At 40.7% G+C, this 22,754-nt stretch overlaps 4 protein-coding genes across 8 annotated transcripts; 1 reads left to right on the forward strand and 3 right to left on the reverse strand.

Annotated features, from left to right (window-relative positions):
- Nucleotides 1-694: 694 nt before the first annotated feature.
- Nucleotides 695-3,858, reverse strand: LOC133835223 (bromodomain-containing protein 7). Its single transcript, XM_062265169.1, has 4 exons — nucleotides 3,716-3,858; nucleotides 2,970-3,643; nucleotides 1,217-2,915; nucleotides 695-1,160 (listed from the first exon to the last, which is right to left on the reverse strand). The coding sequence occupies exons 1-4, from the start codon at nucleotides 3,771-3,773 to the stop codon at nucleotides 901-903; spliced, it is 2,691 nt and encodes an 896-aa protein (XP_062121153.1). The 5' UTR covers nucleotides 3,774-3,858; the 3' UTR covers nucleotides 695-900.
- LOC133835233 (uncharacterized) lies at nucleotides 3,716-5,144 on the reverse strand. The gene is made up of 2 exons (XM_062265182.1): nucleotides 4,760-5,144; nucleotides 3,716-4,708 (listed from the first exon to the last, which is right to left on the reverse strand). The coding sequence occupies exons 1-2, from the start codon at nucleotides 4,974-4,976 to the stop codon at nucleotides 4,098-4,100; spliced, it is 828 nt and encodes a 275-aa protein (XP_062121166.1). The 5' UTR covers nucleotides 4,977-5,144; the 3' UTR covers nucleotides 3,716-4,097.
- A 2,101-nt stretch (nucleotides 5,145-7,245) lies between these two features.
- On the forward strand, nucleotides 7,246-10,016 carry LOC133835226 (histone-lysine N-methyltransferase 2D). Its single transcript, XM_062265173.1, has one exon. It carries the CDS (start codon nucleotides 7,712-7,714, stop codon nucleotides 9,962-9,964), a length of 2,253 nt encoding a protein of 750 aa, XP_062121157.1. The 5' UTR covers nucleotides 7,246-7,711; the 3' UTR covers nucleotides 9,965-10,016.
- A 1,731-nt stretch (nucleotides 10,017-11,747) lies between these two features.
- On the reverse strand, nucleotides 11,748-22,664 carry LOC133835238 (uncharacterized). Of its 5 annotated transcripts, XM_062265191.1 has the most exons (6): nucleotides 21,624-21,714; nucleotides 15,753-16,067; nucleotides 15,688-15,712; nucleotides 13,103-13,320; nucleotides 12,847-13,040; nucleotides 11,748-12,324 (listed from the first exon to the last, which is right to left on the reverse strand). In XM_062265191.1, exons 2-6 carry the CDS (start codon nucleotides 15,942-15,944, stop codon nucleotides 12,153-12,155), a joined length of 801 nt encoding a protein of 266 aa, XP_062121175.1. In that variant the 5' UTR covers nucleotides 15,945-16,067; nucleotides 21,624-21,714; the 3' UTR covers nucleotides 11,748-12,152. The 5 variants fall into 5 exon arrangements, with proteins under 5 accessions (XP_062121175.1, XP_062121172.1, XP_062121171.1 ...); XM_062265188.1 differs by lacking the exon at nucleotides 21,624-21,714 and adding an exon at nucleotides 22,558-22,664 and having other exon boundaries at nucleotides 11,748-12,348; nucleotides 15,688-16,067; XM_062265187.1 differs by having other exon boundaries at nucleotides 11,748-12,348; nucleotides 15,688-16,067.
- Nucleotides 22,665-22,754: the final 90 nt, after the last annotated feature.

Genomic DNA, 22,754 nt, shown 5'->3' on the forward strand with positions numbered 1-22,754 from the left:
GCCTATAGACAAAATGGCCTATAACTCAGCTATATCCTTACGGATTTTCGCAGGACCTGTTTCTCTTGCTTCGTAAGGACCAACTCTATCGATCTACATCAAAAAATTTGGGGGTCATGTAGAAATCCAACACTTAAAAAATTTCAGTCCTGAGCTCGAAGAAAAATGTTAAAAATCACAAAATCCTGGATATCTCGAGAACGCACAGGACGATTGGGATGTCCTTTGGCCAGTCGATAGTGCTACTTAAACGAAGTTGTTTGACACATGAGTCGAAAGGATCGGCAAGGATATGGCGGAGTTATGGCCAATTTTCTCTATACAAAAAAGTCATTGTATCTCGGCTCCCATAAGGACTTTCGTCCTTTTTATTTCTGATCCTTGCTTTGTACATTAAGAGCTATATGTGTGCCAAAGGACATCGCAATCGTCCTTCAAACGGCTGAGTTACAGGCGATTTTTTGATTTTTGAACAAATTTTGCATGCCTCCCCCTTAAAAAATTATCAATATATTTTTTCTTTGATTTTCTTTAAAATTTCTAACGCTTGAGAGTTTTTTTACCTTGTGATAATAAAAATCATATTCTTTCAAGGACTTGCTTCAGGATAATAAAAAGCATTCGTTTAGTTCTTGTAAATTTGAATTTTAACTGCTTTTATTCTTAATTGCCTAGATTGTTTCTTATAGCTAGGATCGTAAATATAATTTATTGAAATCCTTTTTGCCGTATTGTAGGATCTGCAAGAAAAGTTATTAACAATCAAAGGACTATTGCTATACTTAAGATAAGGATTCTTTTTTTCTTTTTAATATTGAGAATGCCATTCTGATTTAAATATATATGAAAATAATTTAGCGTCCTCGCATTAGTTATAAACATTGTTCCGCGTGTGCGAATCTAATTAAGGAGAAGCTGCGCGACGATATTGTTGTCATCGACTGGATTATTGGAGGCGTGCATACCAGAGCCGCTTTCGAGGAATTCACGCAGCTCGTTCTCCAAATCGCCGCCAGCGTGCACATCCGGTTCATCAATATCCATGGGAACATGGCTGCTGCTGCTACTGGCCACAGGATGAAGCTGTGGCAGTGCAACGGGCTGCTGCAGCAGCTCAGGTAGCTGTACGCGTGGAGACGCTGGTGGTGGTGGCAAGCCAGCTGCAACACAGATTATAATGAATACAAATTCGAAAGGATAATTCATGGTCACTTACCGTAGGACATGCCCATAGCCTTCCGCAAGGCGTATTGATCGGCAATGGCTGCGGGTGGCAGCTTCTTGGCCAGGTCCGTTAGCTGCTGTGACAATTGCTGCGCTATTTGCGTCTCTTCCTGGCCAGCTGGCTGAACCAGCGCTAGGTGCGAAGGCAACGGCTGCGATAATCGTTCGTTTTGAATCACCCGCAGCTTCTCGATAAGCGTTAAGTTATTGCTCAGGTGTTCCTGCATGCGGCGCGAGAGTTCAAAGTTTTTCATATCCGTTTCCATTTCATCAAGGAAACCCACATCAATGCCCAGATCCTTGAGCGTACGCAGGCGCTTAAAGTCCAGTCGTGTGTTCTTGTACTTTTCATACTCCAATTCGATTTGTTCGCTCGTCTCGTTGCTGGTCGATGGTTCGCTTTGTCGCTGCTTTTGCTGATTGGTGAAGCACTTGTCGATCTCCTTCTGTTCGTAGCTCTGCAGCTGCATGCTGTAGAGTTCATCCAGTGATTTGCTGTGCTCCCCATTCGTCAGAATGTCCAGCAAACCATTTGCAATTGTGGTGCCATAGCTCGAGTCCTTAGTAAACTGAAGAATGCTCTCGGCATATTCGGCACTGGAGGCATCGCCATAGGTGCGCAACACCAGCTGCGTTTCCTCGGCGCTCAGCGTAGAGAAACGCGAATCAAAGGTAGGCGCAAAGCTGGCAAATGGTCCGTAGTTCATTGGCTTCACTGGCTTGACATTGTTCCGCTGATCCGTGTGCAAACCATGGACTTGACCGCTGCCCGTTGGTAGTTTTCCAACTAAATCACCAATAGTTACGACCTTTTCGGGTCCCTCGTTCTCATCCCGTATGAGCAAATTGAGCGTGGTGCTGCCATCCTTGTGTTGTCGCAGAAATCCCATCTTGTGAGCTCGCTGCTTGGCACTAATACGCTGTTTGGCCTTCGCTGCGGCGCCCTGCACTTGGGCGAGTATCTCCTCGCTGGTCAAATCATCCACATACGGCTCAAAGTGTGTTTTAGGTGCATTTTCCAAGCGTAACACACGCTTACGTTCCTCCTCTTCGAGCTGTGCCTGCGTTGGTTCTTCAGCGCCTGTCAAGGCGCCCTCATCCGCCGAATCGTGGGCATCGTAGCCCGCCAGCTCATTGCTGCTGATTTCAAAGCCCAGCTCCTTGGCGGTCAGCTCGCGAATGTAGCCGGAAAGTGGTTTCAGTGTGCGTATCAGATTCTCCGGCTGCAGTTGCTTCATGCCAATCTGCAGTAGTCGCTTGGCTGCCTTATGATACACAGTGTCCACGCGATTGTAGCGCATGGCATTCTCACAAATCAGTTTAAAGTCGTCGCTGAATTCGGTGAGTGCGCCGTACTCGTGATCATCAATCTTTTGCCGCATAGTCAGAAAGTCCATGGGCTTGCTGATGGTGGATGAATAGCCTGGCGCAATATCATCGGTGACGGGCCACGCAAAGAACTGATGCGGATCACGTTTCTCCAGGAAGCGCAGCAGATGCTCCAATAGTTTGTTCAACGGCGACTTTTGTTGCTTGAGCTTCAACACACAACGACGAGGCTCTCGCCCTGATTCGCTGCTGCTGCTCGGCGTCTTGGGAGCCTCGAGCGCTTTGGGCGTCAAGGCATTTAGAGAGCCGGCACCACCCGGCGTGGATGCCGCTGTTGAGCCCGATGGCGATGGAATTAGTAACTGCAAAGGATTATTGTTAATCTCTACATGCAAAGCAATTATATAACTACTCACATCTGGCAACGGTTTTGTTGGACTGGCGCTAGCTGTGATGCCCATCGACGACGACGTCGGCGAACTCAGAATCTCGTCCAGTTTACGCGGTACAATGGGTTTGCTAACTGGGCAATTGGAGGGTGAGTTGTCGGTGGTAATACCAGCGTAATACAAAATGTTCTCGGGCAGTGGCTGTGACTGCTCATCGTGATCATCGTCCATAAAGCTAAAACCATCCTGACTGCCATCAGGATCCACTGATGCTGGCGCCTGACTGCGTGGACTGCAACGTGTCGCATTGTCGTCGGCGGCGGAAACAGCAGAGGTGTTGTGCTCATCAGCTTGCCTTTCCTCGGAGCAAAGTTCACGGTGTTGTCGATCACGACTACGATGGCGTTTCTCCTTGTGATGTTTATGTTTCTTTTCGCGATCTTTCTTTTTCTTCTTCTTCTTGGATTTCTTGTGACGCTCGCGATGACCCAGCTCGCCACACTGAAGCTCCTCTGGCACGCCCGCTGGACTACTTGGCGCCGCAGACATCATTGCCTCAGCGGCTGTTGGCGGTCCGTGGCCATCGAGTGCGGTGAGCGGCGAATTGGCGGTGTACTCGGGCGTTGCATTGGAACCCACTTTAAGTATTAACTTCAGGCCGCGCTGCTGCAACTGTGCGGGATCTTGATGTTGGCTATATTCTAAACACATTATAAAATAAATACAATTAACATTGTCAATTTTGCAAGCATGTGCAATTCTTGCAGTCTCACCCTCATATTTTTCGCGCCGCTCAGATTTGTTCTTTTTGTGCTTCTTGGATGAGCCCATGTCGTCGTGTGCGTGTGTGGGCGTTTAAGTTAACTACTCTTTACAGCTGACAATTGGGCCAATAATTGGGGTGAAACAAAACGAGAATGTACGAAAATAAATGAAATAACAAAATTGTCGGCTAGTACAGGCGAGACAGACGCCATGATTTAGGGATGTCAATTGGAGTAATCGATATGCGATACATATCGATTGTCAGTGGTCATATGGCGGCGCGCGTAAAATATTTTAGTGTTGCCACATTGTTGCAGTCTAAAAGACACATTTGCAACACTGCACAACAGTGTGCATTAATTTGCCATTATTTAAATTTAAATTCAAATTTTAACGACGCGCGCGCATCTTCTTTGTGGAAGGCGTATGTTGCCTCTTTGCAATAATTTTACTCGATTTGGCAGAATGCGTTTTCGTTATGATTTTTGAGCCCGATTTGACTGCAAGGGTAGCATTCGTCGGCAATCCCAGCGGCAATAGTCCCTTTTTGCCCTTATTGAAACCACTATAGAGAGTTCGTGTCGATTTTAAGGCTTCCATTGATGTGTCCAGTTTGTTTTTGATTTTGTCGAGATCTTGACGCATTCGCTGTATGTCCAGAGCAATGGTTTGCCTGTCGCGTTGCAATCTCTTGTGCTGTAACAACATATTTTCTAGCACAGTTTTTTGCACGAGCACCTCACGAATGCGTCGCTGATTTGTGTAATTTGTCGGATTCAAATCTACGTATCCGCGTCGCATAATCTGCTGTGACTGCTGATTAATGCGCGCCTTCATGCGTGACAGTGGCATGGCTTTATTGCTAGCTACCGCAGTGCCGCCGCCGCCTTTGATGCGACGCATCTTCTTTGCAGCGGATGTTTTACTGATGGAAGCCTCCACTGGAATCTGAGCAATAGGAGCTGGCACCGCAGGGACAGACTTACGTGGCGGAGCAGTAACTACAAAAAGAAACTTAAATGGATGTTTAATTGTGTTGCTTCGCTGCTTACTCTTCATGTGCTGGTGTATGCTGGAGATCATCGAGTTCACCCGGGTGCCCACATTGCCCTTCTCCACGAGATACTTATACGCCTCCGATTTGCCAGCACCCAGTCTGAGAGTGGACTTCTCCTTGTCGGTGGCTCTGGCCAAATGATGATCGCCAAACTGTTGTTTATCCATCAGTTGACTCCTCAAAATATGATCCAAGTTCAGTCGCATCGTCATCGCGCTGCACTATTTTTAGAATTTAGAATCTAGTTTTTACCACAAAATAGAATTTTGATTTAAGATTGGAAATAAGCCGAAAGTGGATAAAACAAAAAGCCAGAATTCTTAGGAATTTTGAATTTTTACAAAGCTAGAATAAAAATATCTGTTGTCTTACATGACAGACAGTTTCTGTTAAAATGAAAGCACAGCAAGCAGCTGCTTGATCTGTGACAAAAGCAAGCGCAACCTTCTTCTCTTATTATGCTGCCATGCGTGCGCTTAACTTGAATGTGGGACAGCAAACCTAAGAGAAAGATAAATAATATGAAGCATGAAGCGTTAAGGAGGCGTGGTTCAACTGCAGCTATCGCTCCCACGAGCGTAGGCAAATATTTTCAGACAACAACGTTATGCAACTTGTACTCCATTGTAAAATGCAAGTGTGTGTGTGACGCATTGTGTGTGTTTGCCATTTATTGTTGTTGCTGGTTTTGTTGGTCGCTTTTATTGGTTTTATGACTGAGTTTTTTGGTTTTTGAACGGCACTTAACGCATTTACGTTTTATGGTCTCGATACTTTTTATGTGAAGCGAAATTTGTTTTACAATAATTTTGCTCAGATGCAGACTATTTTTAAATGTTTATTTAAAAGGCATCATAAATTACGAGGAAAATCGTAGTAAGCATTTAAAAGCAATATACGATTCATTTCCATTCTACTTTTAAACTTTGTGCTGACTGATTTAGAAATCTAAAGATTTTTCTTTAAATTATCCATCACACACACAATGCATTTTCTAATCAAAATCAATTTATGCCCCAATGGCTTTCAAATTGCACTCATTGACAATTCGCAGCGTTCGAGATATTTGCTAAATGTGAACGATAACAATTATATAGATAAACTAAACGAACTCAGGGAAGTCCAAAATAAAATAAGACAAATGAAGTTGAGAATTGCAAAGGCTCGAAGACACGTAGAAATTGGGAAACTCCTGCTGGATATTTCTAAAAGAAAATTCGCTGAGCAACAGCAAACATTTGATGAACTCAAAGCGTTCTGCGACACATTCCAAATCAATAAGATCGAAGACAGCGATGAGGATAATGACGACGTGGATTAATCTAGAGCAGCTACAAATAATTCTTTTAATCCAAATAGTTGTGATATAATCTATGTAATTCCAACATGTCGCTAAGTAAGAGTTATTAATAAAAACTTTTTAAAAATAAAAATATAAATAAAAATAAAGTATAGCTTAAATGGCTGAACTTCTTTGATCACAAAAATTAAAATACTAAGTAATAATAACATATTTTTGCAGCTTTCGTCTTACCTTAAAAATAAATCATTAATTTCTCTTAACACTGCTATTTCAATGTGCAGCCAAAATTATCCATATTTTCTATGAGTTACCAATAGTGAAAACATTGGGAATTATTTAAAAATAAATACATGAATTTGTTATACCGAAATTTTTACTTGAAGTGGCGTTTATAATAGAATTTTTCAATTGTAAACGCGTAGGTCGTGAGCACTGCTATTTCAAAGTTCACAGCTGTAATTCTAATATGTCCCTAAGAGTTACTAATAAATTCGTTTTAAAATTTAAAATGTGAGTCCATATACAGAAATTAGAAATTGTTAATAAACTATGACAACTATTTTGATCATAGATTCAAATAAAAATAAATCATTTCTAGCTGTTTAATTTTAAAGAAAATTGACAAAGATTGCCAACATATTTATCGAGTTATTTTAAACTCGCATTTAAATACTTGCGAATAAATTAACATTTTAAAAAACATTGCATATTGATGCATAAAATAAGCATATTTGTGCTGTTGACTAAAATATGAAGTCGAGTTCTGAGGCTGCTGTTAAACTGCTGAGTTTAAATCTTCTAAAACGTATTTATGTTGAATTCATTTGTATTTCTTTGATAGTAAACAAGGTTATGGCCAAACCGAATATTATAAGAGCAATTATCACCCATCTGCTAATAATTTTTAAGTATATAACACAATTCAGCTGAGGCAGCTGGAGCTGCTTTTTACAGTCCAATACCTATAATCATATATACTATTTTAGGCAGCAACTTAATCTTTGCGGTAAGGAAAGGGAAAGTTGTATTAAAAAGCGCTTAAGTATGAATTCAATACGATAACACGAGAGAAGCAATACTTATGAGGTCGAAGCTGAAATACCCTTAATATGTTATGGCAAATTTGGTAAATATACAAATTTCAACCAAAAAAACTAACAAATTGTTGGAAATTCGCTAAAAGGTACACAATATTCTCTTTGTAACTAACTACAGAACCTTTTTGCACTACATTGTCAAGTGCTAGATGAAATTAACTTGGTCCAAGTATGTCAACTAATACTGTTTTTTCCTAAGTGAAGTTCAATGCTCGCTATGCTTGATGGGGAGTTGTGAATGGAATGGGGAAACAACTCGGAACCGATGCCCAATTTCCATAGCATTTGGTATGCCAAAAAGCAAAAATAAAACGTCAATGTAGTCGCAAGTTAAACAAGTAAACCCTTTTGTTGTGGCCATAAACAAGAGTGCAAATTGTTCAAGTCGCCGCGCTTGGCAAGTGAAACCGAAAAGTCGCACCTAATTTCGACCCAAAGAGCGCTTCGAGTGACCCACGTCGAGTTAGTTGCGTTTTGAAGCGCGTTTCCACAGGTTACGACAACGGCACGCGTTCTCTTCTTCTCCTTCCTCGTTTCCTCATTTGCCATGCCGCGAAAGGATCTTCTGAGCTGTCTATGCAGCTTCTACTGCTTCTGCTCGGTGCTAATCTACGCCAGCTGTGCTGTGCACGACGAGCTGTCGCAGTGTGAACTTCAGGGCGTCTACAGACAACGTCAGAGTCTCATCGAGTCACCGAATTATCCGGATAATTATCCCCCGAATACTTGCGTGGATTTTGTCATACGCTCCCCGTATCGATGTCCCACCAAGTTCCACATTCAGTTCCTCGACTTTCAGCTGGAACTCTCGGAGAATTGCAGTCGCGATTATCTGGCCATTGGCTTGCAGCAGTCGGATGACGATATGGATGTGCTTTGTGGCCAGGTGCTGGGCATCAAGAAGTATCACACGCCCGACGGCATTCTGCGCTTGCGTTTCCTTAGCGACGATTCTCCCTGGACAACTGCGGGCGGTTTCCGTTTGCTAATCACACGCTTGGCCTGCGAGAATGAGGATTTGACTGCACGTGGCCTGGATATGGATGTAGATGAGGATGATACGGTGCAGGTGAATGCCAAGCTGCCACCCAAAAAAGCGCTGCATCCCCATCATCATCAACAGCCGCAGCAGCAGTCGACGCCCGCTCCGTTGCCAGGCAACTTTAGTTTGTCGCCGCAGCAAGCGCCGTTTGTTGGTTTTCCTGCAGCTTATCCTGGCTATCAACCCATCAACGCTTATCCCTATCCAGGCGTCGCTTATCCGCCTTATCTGCCGGCTCGGGGAGGTAGCTTCTACCTGCCCGCAGCTCAGCCAGCTGGCACTCTAGCCCCGCCTTGTAGCAACGAGCCACAGAAACAGCAGCAACAGCAACAATTCCAACAGCAACTATTGCAGCAGCAACAGTTGCAGCTACAACAACAGCAGCAGCAACAATCCCTGCAACAACTACAACAACAATTGCAACAACAGCAACCTCAAGCTCAAGTTCAATCCCAACACCAACAGCAGGAACTTCCCGCCATCGCAGAGCAATATCAGAGCTCATCCTTTCAGCCCCAAGGCGTGCAGCTTAAGGACTACGACCCTCAGACGCTGCAACAGTTCGGTGGTTCCGTGGATCTCTGCTGTGTCAGCAGCTTCACCCAGTCGCATTTTTATCTGTCCAGCCCTGGCTTTCCACGCACCGTGCTGAATGCTTTACTTCCGGGACAGCAGCGGGATTGCGTCTTTTATCTGGAGAAGAACTCACAAAATGTTGCTGGTCTGCGTATTCTCTTCAAGTTCTTTGACTTTGGGCAGCCGTCGGGAGGAGGCATCTATCCTGGACAGGCGGGAGCAGCTTGCAGTGGAGACTTTATAGAGCTGGATGGTCAGCGCTACTGTGGTTGTCGGTCGGGACATGTGCACAAATCTTTTTGGCCCGAGGGACGCAAAGCGTTGCGACTGCGCATGGGACAGTCGGGTGGCGGCACTTCTAATGGATTCCTGCTGGAGATCTTCCAGGATCAGGACACGGAAAGCTATCGACCGGGTTTGCAGGGATTGCCAGGCTTGGCGGGATCAACAGGCGCTGGTGCAGGAGCACTGGGTGTGAACAGAATAACAGGTTTGCAGGGAACCACAGGACTCGCAGGATTGCCGGGCTCAACAGGACTCGCCGGATTGCCGGGTTCTACAGGACTCGCAGGCTTCACAGGATCTACAGGATTCACAGGCTTGCCAGGAGCAAATGGTTTTACTGGACTGCCAGGCACAACAGGTTTACCTACAGGAATTCCCTTGCCAGCTGGCTACCAGCCTCAACTCGGCGCTTATCAGCCTCAACTTGGATACCAGCCACAGTTGGCTCAACAGCCTCTCTACCATCCGCAAGCACAGGCTCCTCTCTGGTCCTTCAATCCTCTGCTGCCCATTACCCCTTATCGACAGTCGCGTCAGGCTGCGTGGACGTATGCTCGGGGTCTGGATGCCCAGCAGCCGTCGCGTGTTGTGGAGACGAACTCCACACGCAAGGAATTTTATTACTTCGATGCTGACGAGGCTTTCGCACGCGCTGCTCTCGATGCAGCGGAGGAGGTGGAGGACAACGTCAGAGCTACGCCTGCGACAACATCATCCACTTCCGCTTCCGTTCATGGCGTGCAGCACAAACAACCCGTAACGACGAAAGCTTTCGAGCAGAGCAGCTGCACCTTTGACTACATGGAGGTGCTGCGTCTCTCCGTCGACACTTTGTGGCTGACCAAACCCATCTGCTTGGCCCCGCTGCGCAGTTGGTTTAGCAACATCTTTGGTTAGTTAGCTGCATAAGAAAACTCAAATGTTCTAGAATATTGTGCTATTAAACGTATTCCCACCAAAAAGTAACAAAAATTATGTTTCGATTTAGATTTCTGAATATCGGACAATAAAGTTTTTAACTATTTTAAATGCCAAAGCTTTAATTATTATACAGCCTGATTTTTAGTCCCAAAAAGTATGAAATTCTATAAAATGAATGAGTGACTTTCCAATAAGAGTTACATTCACAGCGACTTAGAAAGAAAAAAAGTCCTTATTCTCAAAAAATACTAACTTTTGAAGAACTCCTTGGCAGTTAACACCACACTATTTAAAATACTAGATAAATACCAGCTTCTAATATATTGTAAGTGCGGCAGAAAGAGATGTGAATATTACAAGCAGGTGTTGACTCTCATTTTCCTTCAAACAGAAGCTTGGCATTGTCTACTGAGCACGTCTCATAAGTGAGACGATTGTGGTGATGCTTCATGCGGTTGTGGACCGTCTTCCGCCTTCAAGTGCGAGAACATCTCACTGACATTGAATGTCTAAGCATGAGCAACTACAACTCCCACCCCCCGCTGTTGCTAATGCTAACTGGACAGTTCTAAGCGCTGTTTGCTTAAGCTCTGGTCGGGCATCTCACGGTCAACACTTCCAGACGACAACTTGGCATTGAGGTTATGTTATCTGTTTGAAGAGCAGTTACTGCTGCTGCTGCCGCTGTTCTTGTTGTTGTTGCTGCTGTTAATGTTGCTGTGCCTGACAACAACGGAAATGGCGTTGGCAACAATGCGGCTGCTTTACAACTCGGCTCAGCACAGTGCCCCCCTCTCCCCTCACAAAGTGTGCGCTGACTAAGCAGAGAAACCTTTTTCACACATCTCATACTCTGACGTCAACAACGCACAACCAAAACAACGACAAAAAAAAGAGAGATTCATAGATAAACAATAGAAGTTGGAGTACTTACTTGCAAATATTTTGTGCCGCATGACAATAAATTTTTTGTTGGCATATGTGCGGAAAAAGCATTAAATTGTTTTTGTGCTGCTGTCGTTTGTTATGACGATGTCTCAATACGAAGCCATTGATAGGCAGTTTGACACCACTTATTAAACCATTCACTTTGATCACTTTTACTCCAAACACGAAAGAGACACAGAGAGAGCTTAAAGTCACACTGCGGCTAAGCTGTGAATGCTCTCTGCAAATGCAAGGTAGAGGTCAAGACAAGGTTGTCTTATGGCTGTATCAACTGCTCTCTTGCACTTGCATCGCGATAACAATTACGTGTAACTTTGTCGCTTGACAGTTAACCTCGCATTATTATTACACCATGGTGATGGCAGCGCACAGCTTTACGCTTCATTATGCTAATTACCGCTTCGCTGTAAATATAAGTCATTATTATTAGAAGAGCGTCACTCTTATATTTGTGTTTTGTTATGGGGTTCTTATACTAAGCCGCCAAGCAATAAAGAGTTAAATTGATTGCGCACAGAGGGATAATATATATGGATATATTTTATTATTATTAGCATTAAGATTTTCCTTGATTCTTACATACAAGTATAAGAATTAGTTTTGTTAAGTATACATATACATATATACACATTGATGTTTCGTTTTTGCATTCGTATTTATAATTAGTCGCAATTTCTACTAAAGTTTCGTAATAATATTAGTAGTAATAGTAGAGTTAGTAACAATAATAGATTTTTCTTTTTCTTTTGTTTGTAATACTCAACTACCGACACCGATTGACGCGTTCTAATGATATGACAAGTTGGAAAAGTTGTAAACACACAATATTAAAACTTTATATATTTTGTTTTTATCTCGGTATATATACAACACATTTAGGGGGAAGGGGTTTAGTGTAATTTTATGTATGTGTGTGTGTGGTAAGGTTAGGGGTAATTTTGTCTAGCTTAGAGGTGCGAATACATTCAAAAATTGCTACCAAGTGCGGGAGGTTTTTCTAAGTACTTAATAGTTTGGTTAATTACTTTAATGTTAGTTTCGTTTAGTTTAGTTAACTAATTGTTAGTGCTTGTTGTTCTCCAGTTTTCGCGCTTGACTTTGTCAGCAATGTACAATTGATGCTTGGTATACATATGTGTGTATGTGTGTGTGTACCTGTTTGTGTATTGTGTCTCAGTGTGTGTGTGTCCATCATATTCGTATTCCGTATCCAAATCTAGCCCAGGAATCGTATGTTGGTAAACACGGCCTTAGCAGGACGCTTGCGATTACAAAAGTTGACCGTCTTGCTGTGATTTCCCTTGCGATTCTCATGCAGATTGACCAGAAGTTTGAAGATATCCTCCTTGCTTGGGGTGCAGGCGTAACGCAATTCCGGTTCATAGTTGCTGTTGATAGAATTCATGTAAGAACTGATAACGGTAATAATGTGGCTATTAGAATTGTCGTTTCATAGTCACGCCCACAGTATTTCAGTATTTGAGGCGTTGAGGATTGATTGATTAGTTTTTGATTAGACTTTGGATACATAAAGAGACGATTAGCTCAGGTCAGTGATGTGTGTTAATTCTCGATAACGGGCCTAGAGAGACTCTTGGAGATGCATTTTAGTAAGTGAAAATCAAATCAATTACAACTACATAAATAATGGTGCAGCAGCTCAAATCGCAAGAATTACAATTTTCGAATGAAATTTCTATTTTAACAAAAGGTGAAATAAGAGCGCAAGCGATTTGAGTTGCATTCCCGTTAATTTTGTACAATATTCTACCTGGACAACTAACACTACGACTACAAATCATAAACTGGGTGGAATGGGAAGATTTGTTTTGGGGTGGGTGGAGAATCAAAAAAAAAAGGGGTGCTCTATGTGTGTGCAATCTAAAGGGTGAGGGGAGCTCTCTGCTTACCCGCGGTTTCGATTGTGACGCTTCCAGGGATAACGACGATAGTAACGCGAACGTTTCGGCTTGGTCTGGCCAAGCACCAGACTCTGCAAACCCGTCTCGAGCTCCGGATAGTCATCGTTGCCAGCAACAGCAGTAATTGCTGCCGGTTCCTCCTCCTCCACATAGACCAACGGCAGCGTGTCCAATGTCGGATCCTGAAGCGAGGGGAAGTAGTGAGTGGGTATTCAGTATTTTAAGCTGGCACTTTTGGACTTACCTCAAGCATTTTCATGAGCAAAGCGGATTTGTCGACAAGTTCCTGCTCAGCACGCAAATCGTCCTCGAGCTTCTTCAGCAATTCGAACTTGCTGGCCACCTCGAGCTCATTCGCAATCGCAATCGCATTCGTATTGGGATTCACAGCATTCACGTAGTCTGGCTCCTCTGGCTCTGGCATGGCCAGCCCCAGTTCCGTGTTGAGGGCTTGCAGCAGCTCTACGGTTGGGATTGAGATGGAAAACGAAGAAAAAGAAGCCACAAACATCTTGTATTATTTGGCATTTTAATATTTGCACAAGTTCCCACTAATCCGGCCACAATCCTCGATGTCGTTCTCGTCCCCCGTCTTGCCACAAACAGGCGTCAAGTTTCCGCCAGCTGACATTTAAAACTTTTGACTCGTTTGTTTGTCTCTTCTCAGTTCTCAGTTCTCACTTCTCAGTTCCCACTCTTGTTCTGCGGCTTAAAAATACTCATACATATTAAAATATATACGAGCGAGTCTTTATCGCCGCAGCGGAAATTGACCGGCGGCAATGGGCACGACAGCCACAGTTATAGCTACAACTATAGCTTCAGCTCCCATCTACCATCTGCTTACATCCCATTGCCCATGTCAGTTAGTCAGTCATTCAATTTGGCCATTCATTGTGCCTGACGTTTGCTCGTCCATCAGCCGCTTGCCTTTTGTCTCATTTGGCAGCATCCTCCTGACTATCCGCTTCGTCTCCGTGGCTGGTCTGGGCTACATTTCAATTTTATGAGGGGAACAGTTCTTGACTTACACGAATCGTTTAACATTTAAGCTTGGATTAATAGGTTTAACAACTTTAATATTAAGTGGTTCTTAGGAAACAATTCAATATTGAAGAGTGTAGTATTTATATATAAATACTCTTAAGGTATTTATATTTTGATTACTTTAAAATAATCTGTGCTCAGAAATATATATTCTTTATAAAAAGAAATGTATCGGAAACTAATGAATAATGTAGTCTCTTTCTTAATAGATCTTACTTGGAGAACATTTCAATTAAAACATTAAGTAAACTTCAAAATTTCACAGCCTAAGTGTAATTTCAGTTATATTTTCTGCTGAATTACATCACAAATTCTACAAAGCCTATGTAAATGCTTGTGGTCTTAAAACTCAAATCAATTGGAAACCTAATAAAATTGATTTTATGAAAAGAAATAAAAATCAAATTTTAATTTCAACATAAGCTATAAAGTTTGGGTGTAAGTGTGTGTGTGTGTGTGTGTGTGTCTAGTCAATATTGACAGCACTATGTGTGTGTGAGCTTTGACGTAAACCAGCTTTTAGGCAACCTAATGTCAAACCAACACAACACAAAAAAAAAAATGTTGTCAACTCTCTTCTGTGGGCGTTGCGTTTTAAGTGTAATGTATAATGTGTGATATGTGAGAATTTGAGAATGCGTGCGTCGCATATGTTTTGTTGTGTGTTGCCATAGATAAATGTACTTCAGAAATTGTGCAATGACCGGAAATATCCAACGACCATTCAAATCATTGAAAGCCGAGCGAGCGCCTAAAAGCGGGCTACATTTTAAGTATACGCTGGCCACCTGTTGAGTGTGCAGTGAAATAAACTGGCGACACACAGAGAACAGGGACAAAGGGGCACTCCAATGGGATTTCACGAGTTTTACGTCAAAATGAATTTTCAAAACCATGAATAAATTATTTCAATTGAGTGGTCTGGGCAATGGAGGAGGAAAGGATATTGAAATTGGTTCAGATTTCACAGTTTTAGGAAAAATTAACAAATCTGGTGATTTTAAAAATCATTAAATTATATATAAATCTTAATTTTTATAAGATTGTCTATCTTGGATATATAAGGTCTGTTCTTTTCGAACAATCTATATTATCTGGAAATTTGGGATATTAAAATTTGAATTTTTTACGATAGTGTTACGAAAACAACGAAATATCTTCCTAAATTTTAAAGAAATTCCTCAATTCTTAAACAATCTTGTAAAATATGATCTGTTCTTTTTTAAACGTTCAAAAATGTAGCTATTTCATTATTTCTTAATATGTATTTGCTAACTTTTCTACGATAATTCTTTGAAAAAAAAAAAATTAAAATGTCTTCAAAATTGTAAGAAAATTCCTCAATCCGTAAACAATCTTGAATAAATATGGTTTATATCATAAATTGGATTTGTCTAAGATAATTCTATGGAAAAAACGAAATATTCAAATTTTAAAGAAATTCTTCAATTCAATGAAAATTCTGAGCAAATCCTATATACCCTACTTTAGTCAGTAAATGTTCCGAGAATGTTTTTCTTCGGTTAAAGAGATGACTGATAGCAGAGCAAGTTGATGCTGAAATGAATCTTTGCGTTGTCTCGTGTTGCCCATCACTGTGTAACCCGTTTTGGCGGCTCAATGAACGAACCAACGAGCAATGAATAAACGAAAGCATAAGAACAAAGCCTACGCGGGACGTCGTCGTTGCCATTGTCGTCGTCGTCATCATCAAGGAGTCAAATGTCAGGGGTAATCCTTGGCCAAACAACAAAAGGCAGTGTCATTTAATCAGGGACTCACCATCGCCGGGATCGTAAACGTTACGCTTCCAACGTTGCGTCCAAGTGTCGACGCGGTTGTATCACCACATCATTCTCCTGCTGCTGCTGCTGCTGTTGCTCCACAACTGATGCTGGGCCAATGGCATTGCCTGCTATGCCAGCTGAAGATGCCAGCGACGATGACGACGTCTGGGAAGTCAGAAAGCCAATGACGTGACGTGTGCTGGCCAGGATCGTCGTTGCCAGGATGCAGAGCGTTAATATGTCGGGCTTCATGACGTTTTCTTTTCTTTTCGTTTCTTTTCTTGTGTGCGTGTGTGTCCTCACTGTTGTCCTCGGGATTAGCGTGTTGTCCTCCCGCACTCCGTCGCGACTCTTGCTGCCTCTTCTATCTGCTGGCTGAAATGGAGATGCGTGTCATGTACATGAGGGTAATTACCATCACTACCGTTTGATAGGAGCTAAAACTCGCCTCCCCCTCTACCTCCCCCTCACTCTGCACTTCTCCCTTGCGTGTGGGTGTTTCTGATTTTTGTGTTGAAAAGCACACACTCTCATACTCACACACATCGAAGGCACGCACACACGCATAATACGAAAGGTTTAAATCAACAACCTGTTTCAAGGCGTTGCACAGTGGGACCACTTGTTAAAAATAATTATACTAAAAGGGGATGCTATAAATAAACTAATTGAAATAGCTTTACAATGGCAAATGAAATACCATAATAGTACTTAATATAATTGAACTTATTTAAATGATTAATTTAACATAAAATCACAAATTTATGTCACAAATCTAAAATGGAAAACTATAGTAGTATTTAATACAATTGAACTAATTTGACAATTTAACATAAAATCACAAATTTATATACCAAAGCTATTTATTATTATATGTCAAAGTGAATAATGAAGATAATAACGTTGTTATAAATACAACAATTACATACTGCTTTAACTCACTACTAAATATTAAGTAAGTAATAACAACAGTGATAATAATAACGTCAAAAATATTACTTAACACTACTTTAACTCATACTAAATATTACGCTACATTTGACTTTTTTTTATAACAACTTTAATATTTTAAAGTGCTATCGAAAATAATCACATCTGCTCCACTGTGCCGATTCTTAGACAACATTCGTTGCTCATGTTTGGTTTCTTGGCGTAGTTATTTTTCGCCTTGCCACTGCTCCAAGTAATGCATACAGCTTGTTTTTATTTTTAAGGCCTTCGCCATTCGCAGCATCGTTTCATTTAATTAAGCAAGGGCGTGGCACCGCCTCCAGCTTAACTCCTTCGCTGCGGATTTGCAGACCACGCTTAACACTTTGCTAGCCCCCCCTCTCTACGTCACGACCCGCCCACTCCACAACACGTTCATGTGCATGTCTTGGTTGCCATTAGCCCAGCCACTGACATCCTTCTCACTCCACCGCATTGTTGTTTTTTCTCGTTGTCACCCTCACACTCCTTTAACTTAACAATATAAATGAGCTTGCATCAAACTTTTGGCACTTGCGGTCCCGACTCCTCCCAGCGGGAGGGGGAATTTGCGATTTGTTTCATTTGTTGAAGAAAAACACAAAACACAGAGTCAACAAATTGTGTCTGCTACGCTTAAAATTAGCACCACGAACAATTTTAGATTTACTGCGAATTGCAATTTTAAAGTAATTTCAATATGGCGTCACACCGATTGATCAGTGTGGCCACATCATTGCGATCCCACACTGCCAAAAGTGTTGCCATACATTCAAATTTAAATTGAGCTTCACTAGAATTACAAAAAAAAGGTGGCATCGCCAACTCTCTCAGTCAACTGAACGCAGCTCATTTTGCGGTGAAGTAAACAAATTGACGAATTACTAAACGAACCATGCACAGTTCTCGCAACAAATACACATAAATGAAGCGAACGTTGCGACGACACGCCCCCGACAAATTGACAAGCCAAAAGGAACATTTTTCAATTCGTCTGCTCATTAAAATTGTCCCCAGAAAGCCAAAACGAAAAGTTTTCTTAGCCAATTTCTTGTTCATTGCACGTTTTGATTGGACTTGAATGCAAATTCTTTTTCGTTTTGTTGTGTGGGACAAGTGTGAATCTAAAAAAGAATTTGACAAATATATATTCTTATTTATTATGATTTAAAACCTAAGCCTTTCTATTTAAATACTTTATTAGACTTTAAAAATTTAAAAAGCCTTTAACATGTACTTTAAATAAATAATATAATGGGAAAGTGTTTCCCTAAAATCTTTTACAATTAGGCTCTAATTATTTGTGAAATTGATATGATATTTAAAGCTCTTTGTTTTGTATATAGTTTACTTTAAACTAACACAAATATAGAAACCTTAAAGTATTCCTTTAAATCTTAATTCAATAGAATGCCTTCCGGCATCGGACGACAACTTTTTCAATTATAATTGCCACTTTTGGCTTATTTTTCCAGCAGTTTTAGCTTATTCCTTTTTTTTTTGCAATATTCAAGAGCTGCTATCGTTATAGAGTGGGTCGAAGGGGTGTTAAATGGAAGTGTAACCAAACTGTGTGCAAACAGGAATCGTTGTCAAAATGCTTTAATTAACTTGTTGACACAGAGTCGAAAGTGCCCTCGGAACATCAAAAAACAGGACAAAAAAAAATAAATAGGAAGGTTGGAGAAAACTTGTCCTATTTGTTGTTCTTATCGTAGTTGTTGTCGTGTTGTCGTAGCTGTGAATCCCAGGGGTAAGATGAAATTTATTAAATAGCCCGACCACATTCAAACAGAGAGAGAAAGAGAGAGGCGTAAAAAGGAAAGAGCATTTGTAGCTGTCACCTGGCTGCCAACTCACCTGTTTCGCAATAAACGCACAGTTAATTGCGTAAATGAGAAAATTGAGCTAAAATACGAAGTAAGTGGAACAAGAGTCCAACTGGCCAACAGCCTAATGGACTAAGGCCAAAGCGTAGGCCGGATCATGGGGGAATCCCCCATCTGGACAATACACACACACACATAAGTTGTCGTGCAGTGTAAAAAGTTGTTTAATTAGCGTTGACTAAGCACAATAAGCTTGTTCGCTCCCTCGCTCGTCCACAATTTGAATTGGCAAAACTACACAGGGGTCTAAGTCAAACTTTGTCCCCGAAAAAAAAAACTAATGCACATGCTCTTCACTTTGCCAGGCAATTTGCAGAAAGGTTCATTTCAATATTATGTAATTGGAGCGTCAACAACAAAGTGAAACACAGCTGCAATTCCTTACAAAAAAAAGAAAGGAAAACCCCAAAAATATTTGGTAGTTAGTTTAAGCAAAGTGTGTTACTTAATATTGCATTTGACACGAATCTTAAGGTATTTGTGACTAAAGCTTAAAGTGAATTGAATACACACAAAAGGAATATCTATTAGTGGGAGGCTGTCACAGCTTAAAACTGACCAGATGTTTTCTTTTGGAGTGAGTTAGTCCACCACATGTCTATCTCTATAGAAACATGTGTGTAGTGTTTTGTCTGCTACAGTTGACTTTTATAGAAGGTAGACAGAAATGTGCAATAAATTACCAAATTAGACATTGGCGAAATGTTGAAATGAAGTGAAATACGCAAAGAGTTAAGATTAAACATTTAATATCCTGTTGAAAATATGTATATCAGGGTATCTATTAAACTAAAAAGACCGGAATTGCAAGAGACTTTAACAACCCAATTTAACACAACATTTTAGGAAAATTTGTGATTTTTCTTTACACTCCCAACTGTTTGTTCAGCTTCGATTAACCCACTTTCAAGACACGAGTCTCGTTAGCATACGCAAAAAATATGGATTTATGATTTCTCGCTGGTAAACAATTTGATATGTGTGGCTGTGGCACACACAAAAAAGCACTCAGACAGCGATCGGTTTTTTCTACTTTTTTGTTATGCCTGAAGCATGAAATTTGATCCTTGTTCGATGACCAACATGTGGGGCCCAACACACACACACACTTTGCCAGCGATTCCTACAGGGATTCACACACACACTCACTCACACACACCCAGGTGTTGACTTTTGTTTTTCACATTGTAACAGACTCCAATACACAATGCATTCGCTGCCTGGGGAATTTTCTTTCTTGAGTTTTGCTTTTCTGTATTTCATTCTTTCACAGCACTCGGTTGGAATTTTTTGAGTTCTCAACTAAAGGGATTTGTCATGAGGTGTTTACTTGGCAACATTTTCCGCAAATATTGATAATTTTCATTGTTTGTTACACAGCGACACTGCCTTTACTTTATTTGCTTGACATTTAGACTTGAAACTGTTTGACAATCTCCTAACTTCCACTAGACTTTCCAGTTCTAAATTTAAACACTCTATAATATAAACAATTTATCTAAAAATATCGTTATTTGAAATATTCCTTAAAGCAATCGATGTGGTGTTTCTTTAATTTTCAATCTGATGAAGTTTTTTAATACTGATTATGGTTTGTTAATTTGACAACTTTTAAATGTGTGATTAAAGTTTCCTTCTACGCTGAAAGTGCGTTTTAAATAAAAAAAAGTAAATAACTTTCACTGATAAACTGCGAAAAATTGCCAAATTAATATAATCAATTTGTTAATTGCATTTTCAATTATTCTTTAATATGGAACAACAATGAAAATTGAATTTTATTTTAATAACGCATAAATTTGCAAAAGTTCTATCTATCCATATTGAAATCCCCTTTTAATAATAAAGTTGATAACAACTTTGACACTTTAATGCTGTGTTCACTTAATTTTCAATCTGTTAATGGCAATTTGAATAAATCCTCACACTGTGTCTTTCCATAGTGCAAATGAATTTTTAATTTAATAATGTACTCAAAAGTTGCATCAGAAAACAAAACGAAAGCTGTGCTGCAGGTTGTACTTAACTTTTACTTCAACGTGTTTCTTTTAAGTGTCTTAAGAACCCAGCGCTTCTCACGCATCCAACTTGATTATACGGTATTTGCAAAAGGTGCCAACAATTCCCACATACTGTGCTCGAGTGTGTTTGCGTGTGTGTTCACTTGTGTGCATGAAGATGGGATGCACTTTGACCTATTTCCATCGTGTGTTTATACACACTAAATTAACGTGACTTTATATTAAACTTTTTTTTTCTTGAGATTTTCGGTAAACAAGAGCACATGATTGATTTCTTTGCAGCGTTTCGCTTACATTTTTTATAAGCCAACAATTTCTGACACGTGCTGGTCCTTTTTGTATTGTTGGCAATTGAAAACCCTTTCTTAGTATTGATGATTGATTTGCACAGCAATCAAAGTAGTCTATTTTTATGCTGCGCTTTAGTTTTCCATTAGTTAAAATTACATTTTTCGCATTTTTTAGCTAGCAATGTTCTCCGAAAGATTTTTATTTTCCAATTCAATTAAACTAAAAGAAAAACTTTGCAATTCATTAGAATGTAGAGTCTATTTTAGGGAAGGTACAAATTGGGAAAACCAATTTCTTCTTAATGACTAGACTTTCTGAAAAACTTGCTAAACTCTTTGCGAAAATTAATTTCAGGATTTATATTCTACTTAAATTTGTTGTCAGTTGAGTTAAACAAAAAATGTTTTTCAATGTATGTAAATTTTGCAAAAATATGAAACAATATACAAGTTTTTTGATGCATTTTTTTTTTTAAATTTTTTCACTTTTTAATAGTCCCTTGGCACTAAATCATACTCCCACAAATAGTTTTTGATATCAATAGCACTCGTTGTCATATTGTCTTTGATGACGAACTTAGCGACGGCGACGGCATTTCTAAGATTTCCCGACGCGTTGCAGATAAAACTGCCGCAAATTACGAACTTGGCTTAAAAACTTTTTTAACTTAGGTTTATTCTTAAAATTTTGAAGAATATTTTTTGGATTGCTGTGTAATTTTCTGTTCCAATCAAATCTGTAGATTTAGCGCGATAACTCACTTGGTTGCGATAATCCGTACACTTGAGCAACTAGTTTTCGAACCAGGAATAACTGTACTATGGGCAACTGTTGCTCCTACTACTTGTTGAACACTGCGTGACTGACTAGAGGCGCCGAGTTCTTTTATAAAGGACAAGCTCAGAGCCGATTGCCAAAAGCCCGAACTACTGTCGACCGATTCGGCTTTTCAGCGAACGAATGAATGCGAAGGCGGCTGGCAAAAAGTGCGTAAAAGCTTTGCCGAGCTTTTACGACCCTTCGGCTTGTTAGGTCGTCGTCTGCTGTCCACAAGATTTTGGCGGCCGTTTTATCAATGAAATATTTCGTCACATTTGCGAAGTTTAGTCGCCTGTCTGATGAAAAATTTTAGGCAAATCGTCCCTAAAGTCGCCCGTTACCTGACCCTCCCCCCTCAATTTGCTTTGTGGCGGTGTCGCAACCGAGAATCATAAAAAAGTGGCTGCAATTATTTACGCCGCAAGATATCATGCTGTTAAGTAGGCAACAAGTCAGCTGCGCGCCAACGTCACAGCATAAATGTACGTGAGTTGGGTGGAAAGTAGTGGGGAGTGAGAGGGAGAAAGTAATTGTTGACAACACTCTTTATGAATATTCGCCTCATACTCAGAGTCGTTTGGCGCATTTCGTATTGTCTTCCTGGAAACTTATTTAGGGCGTGGGCGCAGTTACGCTGGATAAATGACGCGACGCAAATCCCTGCAATGCGAAAATAAAACTGCGACCGCCAATTCGAAAGCTCATTTCAAGCGAAAGCGGCTGAAGTCAGACAATACGACTAAGACCCATACGCATAGCCAAAATAGCATTTGCTTAATACGTTGTCAAAGGGTTTACTTAATTCGCTGCGCAGTTTGTAAAACTATTGGCCCTCTTTCAAATACGTACTTATTAAATAAATAAAAGCGAACTTACCCATTTCCAATATCGTCTTCATCTTGTTTGCTTTCCAAGCGTGGCTTCTCTATTTTTATTTCACTTCGCGTACGTCCATCTTCTACACTCACTTAATAGGCACTGCTAAGAAAGAACTGCATTAATACAATTTGAAGTGCATATTTGCATCTCGCTCATTTCTTACCCAACGATTACAAATGCACTGCCCTGCATAC

Source organism: Drosophila sulfurigaster, chromosome 2L, assembly GCF_023558435.1.
Source record: "Drosophila sulfurigaster albostrigata strain 15112-1811.04 chromosome 2L, ASM2355843v2, whole genome shotgun sequence".
NCBI lineage: Eukaryota > Metazoa > Arthropoda > Insecta > Diptera > Drosophilidae > Drosophila > Drosophila sulfurigaster.

Bases quoted from the DNA above. Each gene is read 5' to 3' on its own strand.
- LOC133835223 (XM_062265169.1), bottom strand. From the start codon at position 3,773: ATGGGCTCATCCAAGAAGCACAAAAAGAACAAATCTGAGCGGCGCGAA. The intron at 2,916-2,969 runs GTGAGTAGTTAT...AATCCTTTGCAG, and splicing joins CAACAAAACCGTTGCCAGAT to TTACTAATTCCATCGCCATC. The intron at 1,161-1,216 runs GTAAGTGACCAT...TCTGTGTTGCAG, and splicing joins GGCTATGGGCATGTCCTACG to CTGGCTTGCCACCACCACCA.
- LOC133835233 (XM_062265182.1), bottom strand. From the start codon at position 4,976: ATGACGATGCGACTGAACTTGGATCATATTTTGAGGAGTCAACTGATG. The intron at 4,709-4,759 runs GTAAGCAGCGAA...TTCTTTTTGTAG, and splicing joins CATACACCAGCACATGAAGA to TTACTGCTCCGCCACGTAAG.
- LOC133835226 (XM_062265173.1), top strand. From the start codon at position 7,712: ATGCCGCGAAAGGATCTTCTGAGCTGTCTATGCAGCTTCTACTGCTTC.
- LOC133835238 (XM_062265191.1), bottom strand. From the start codon at position 15,944: ATGAAGCCCGACATATTAACGCTCTGCATCCTGGCAACGACGATCCTG. The intron at 13,321-15,687 runs GTGAGTCCCTGA...TCCCAACCGTAG, and splicing joins CGTTTACGATCCCGGCGATG to AGCTGCTGCAAGCCCTCAAC. The intron at 13,041-13,102 runs GTAAGTCCAAAA...CCCTCGCTTCAG, and splicing joins TGCTCATGAAAATGCTTGAG to GATCCGACATTGGACACGCT.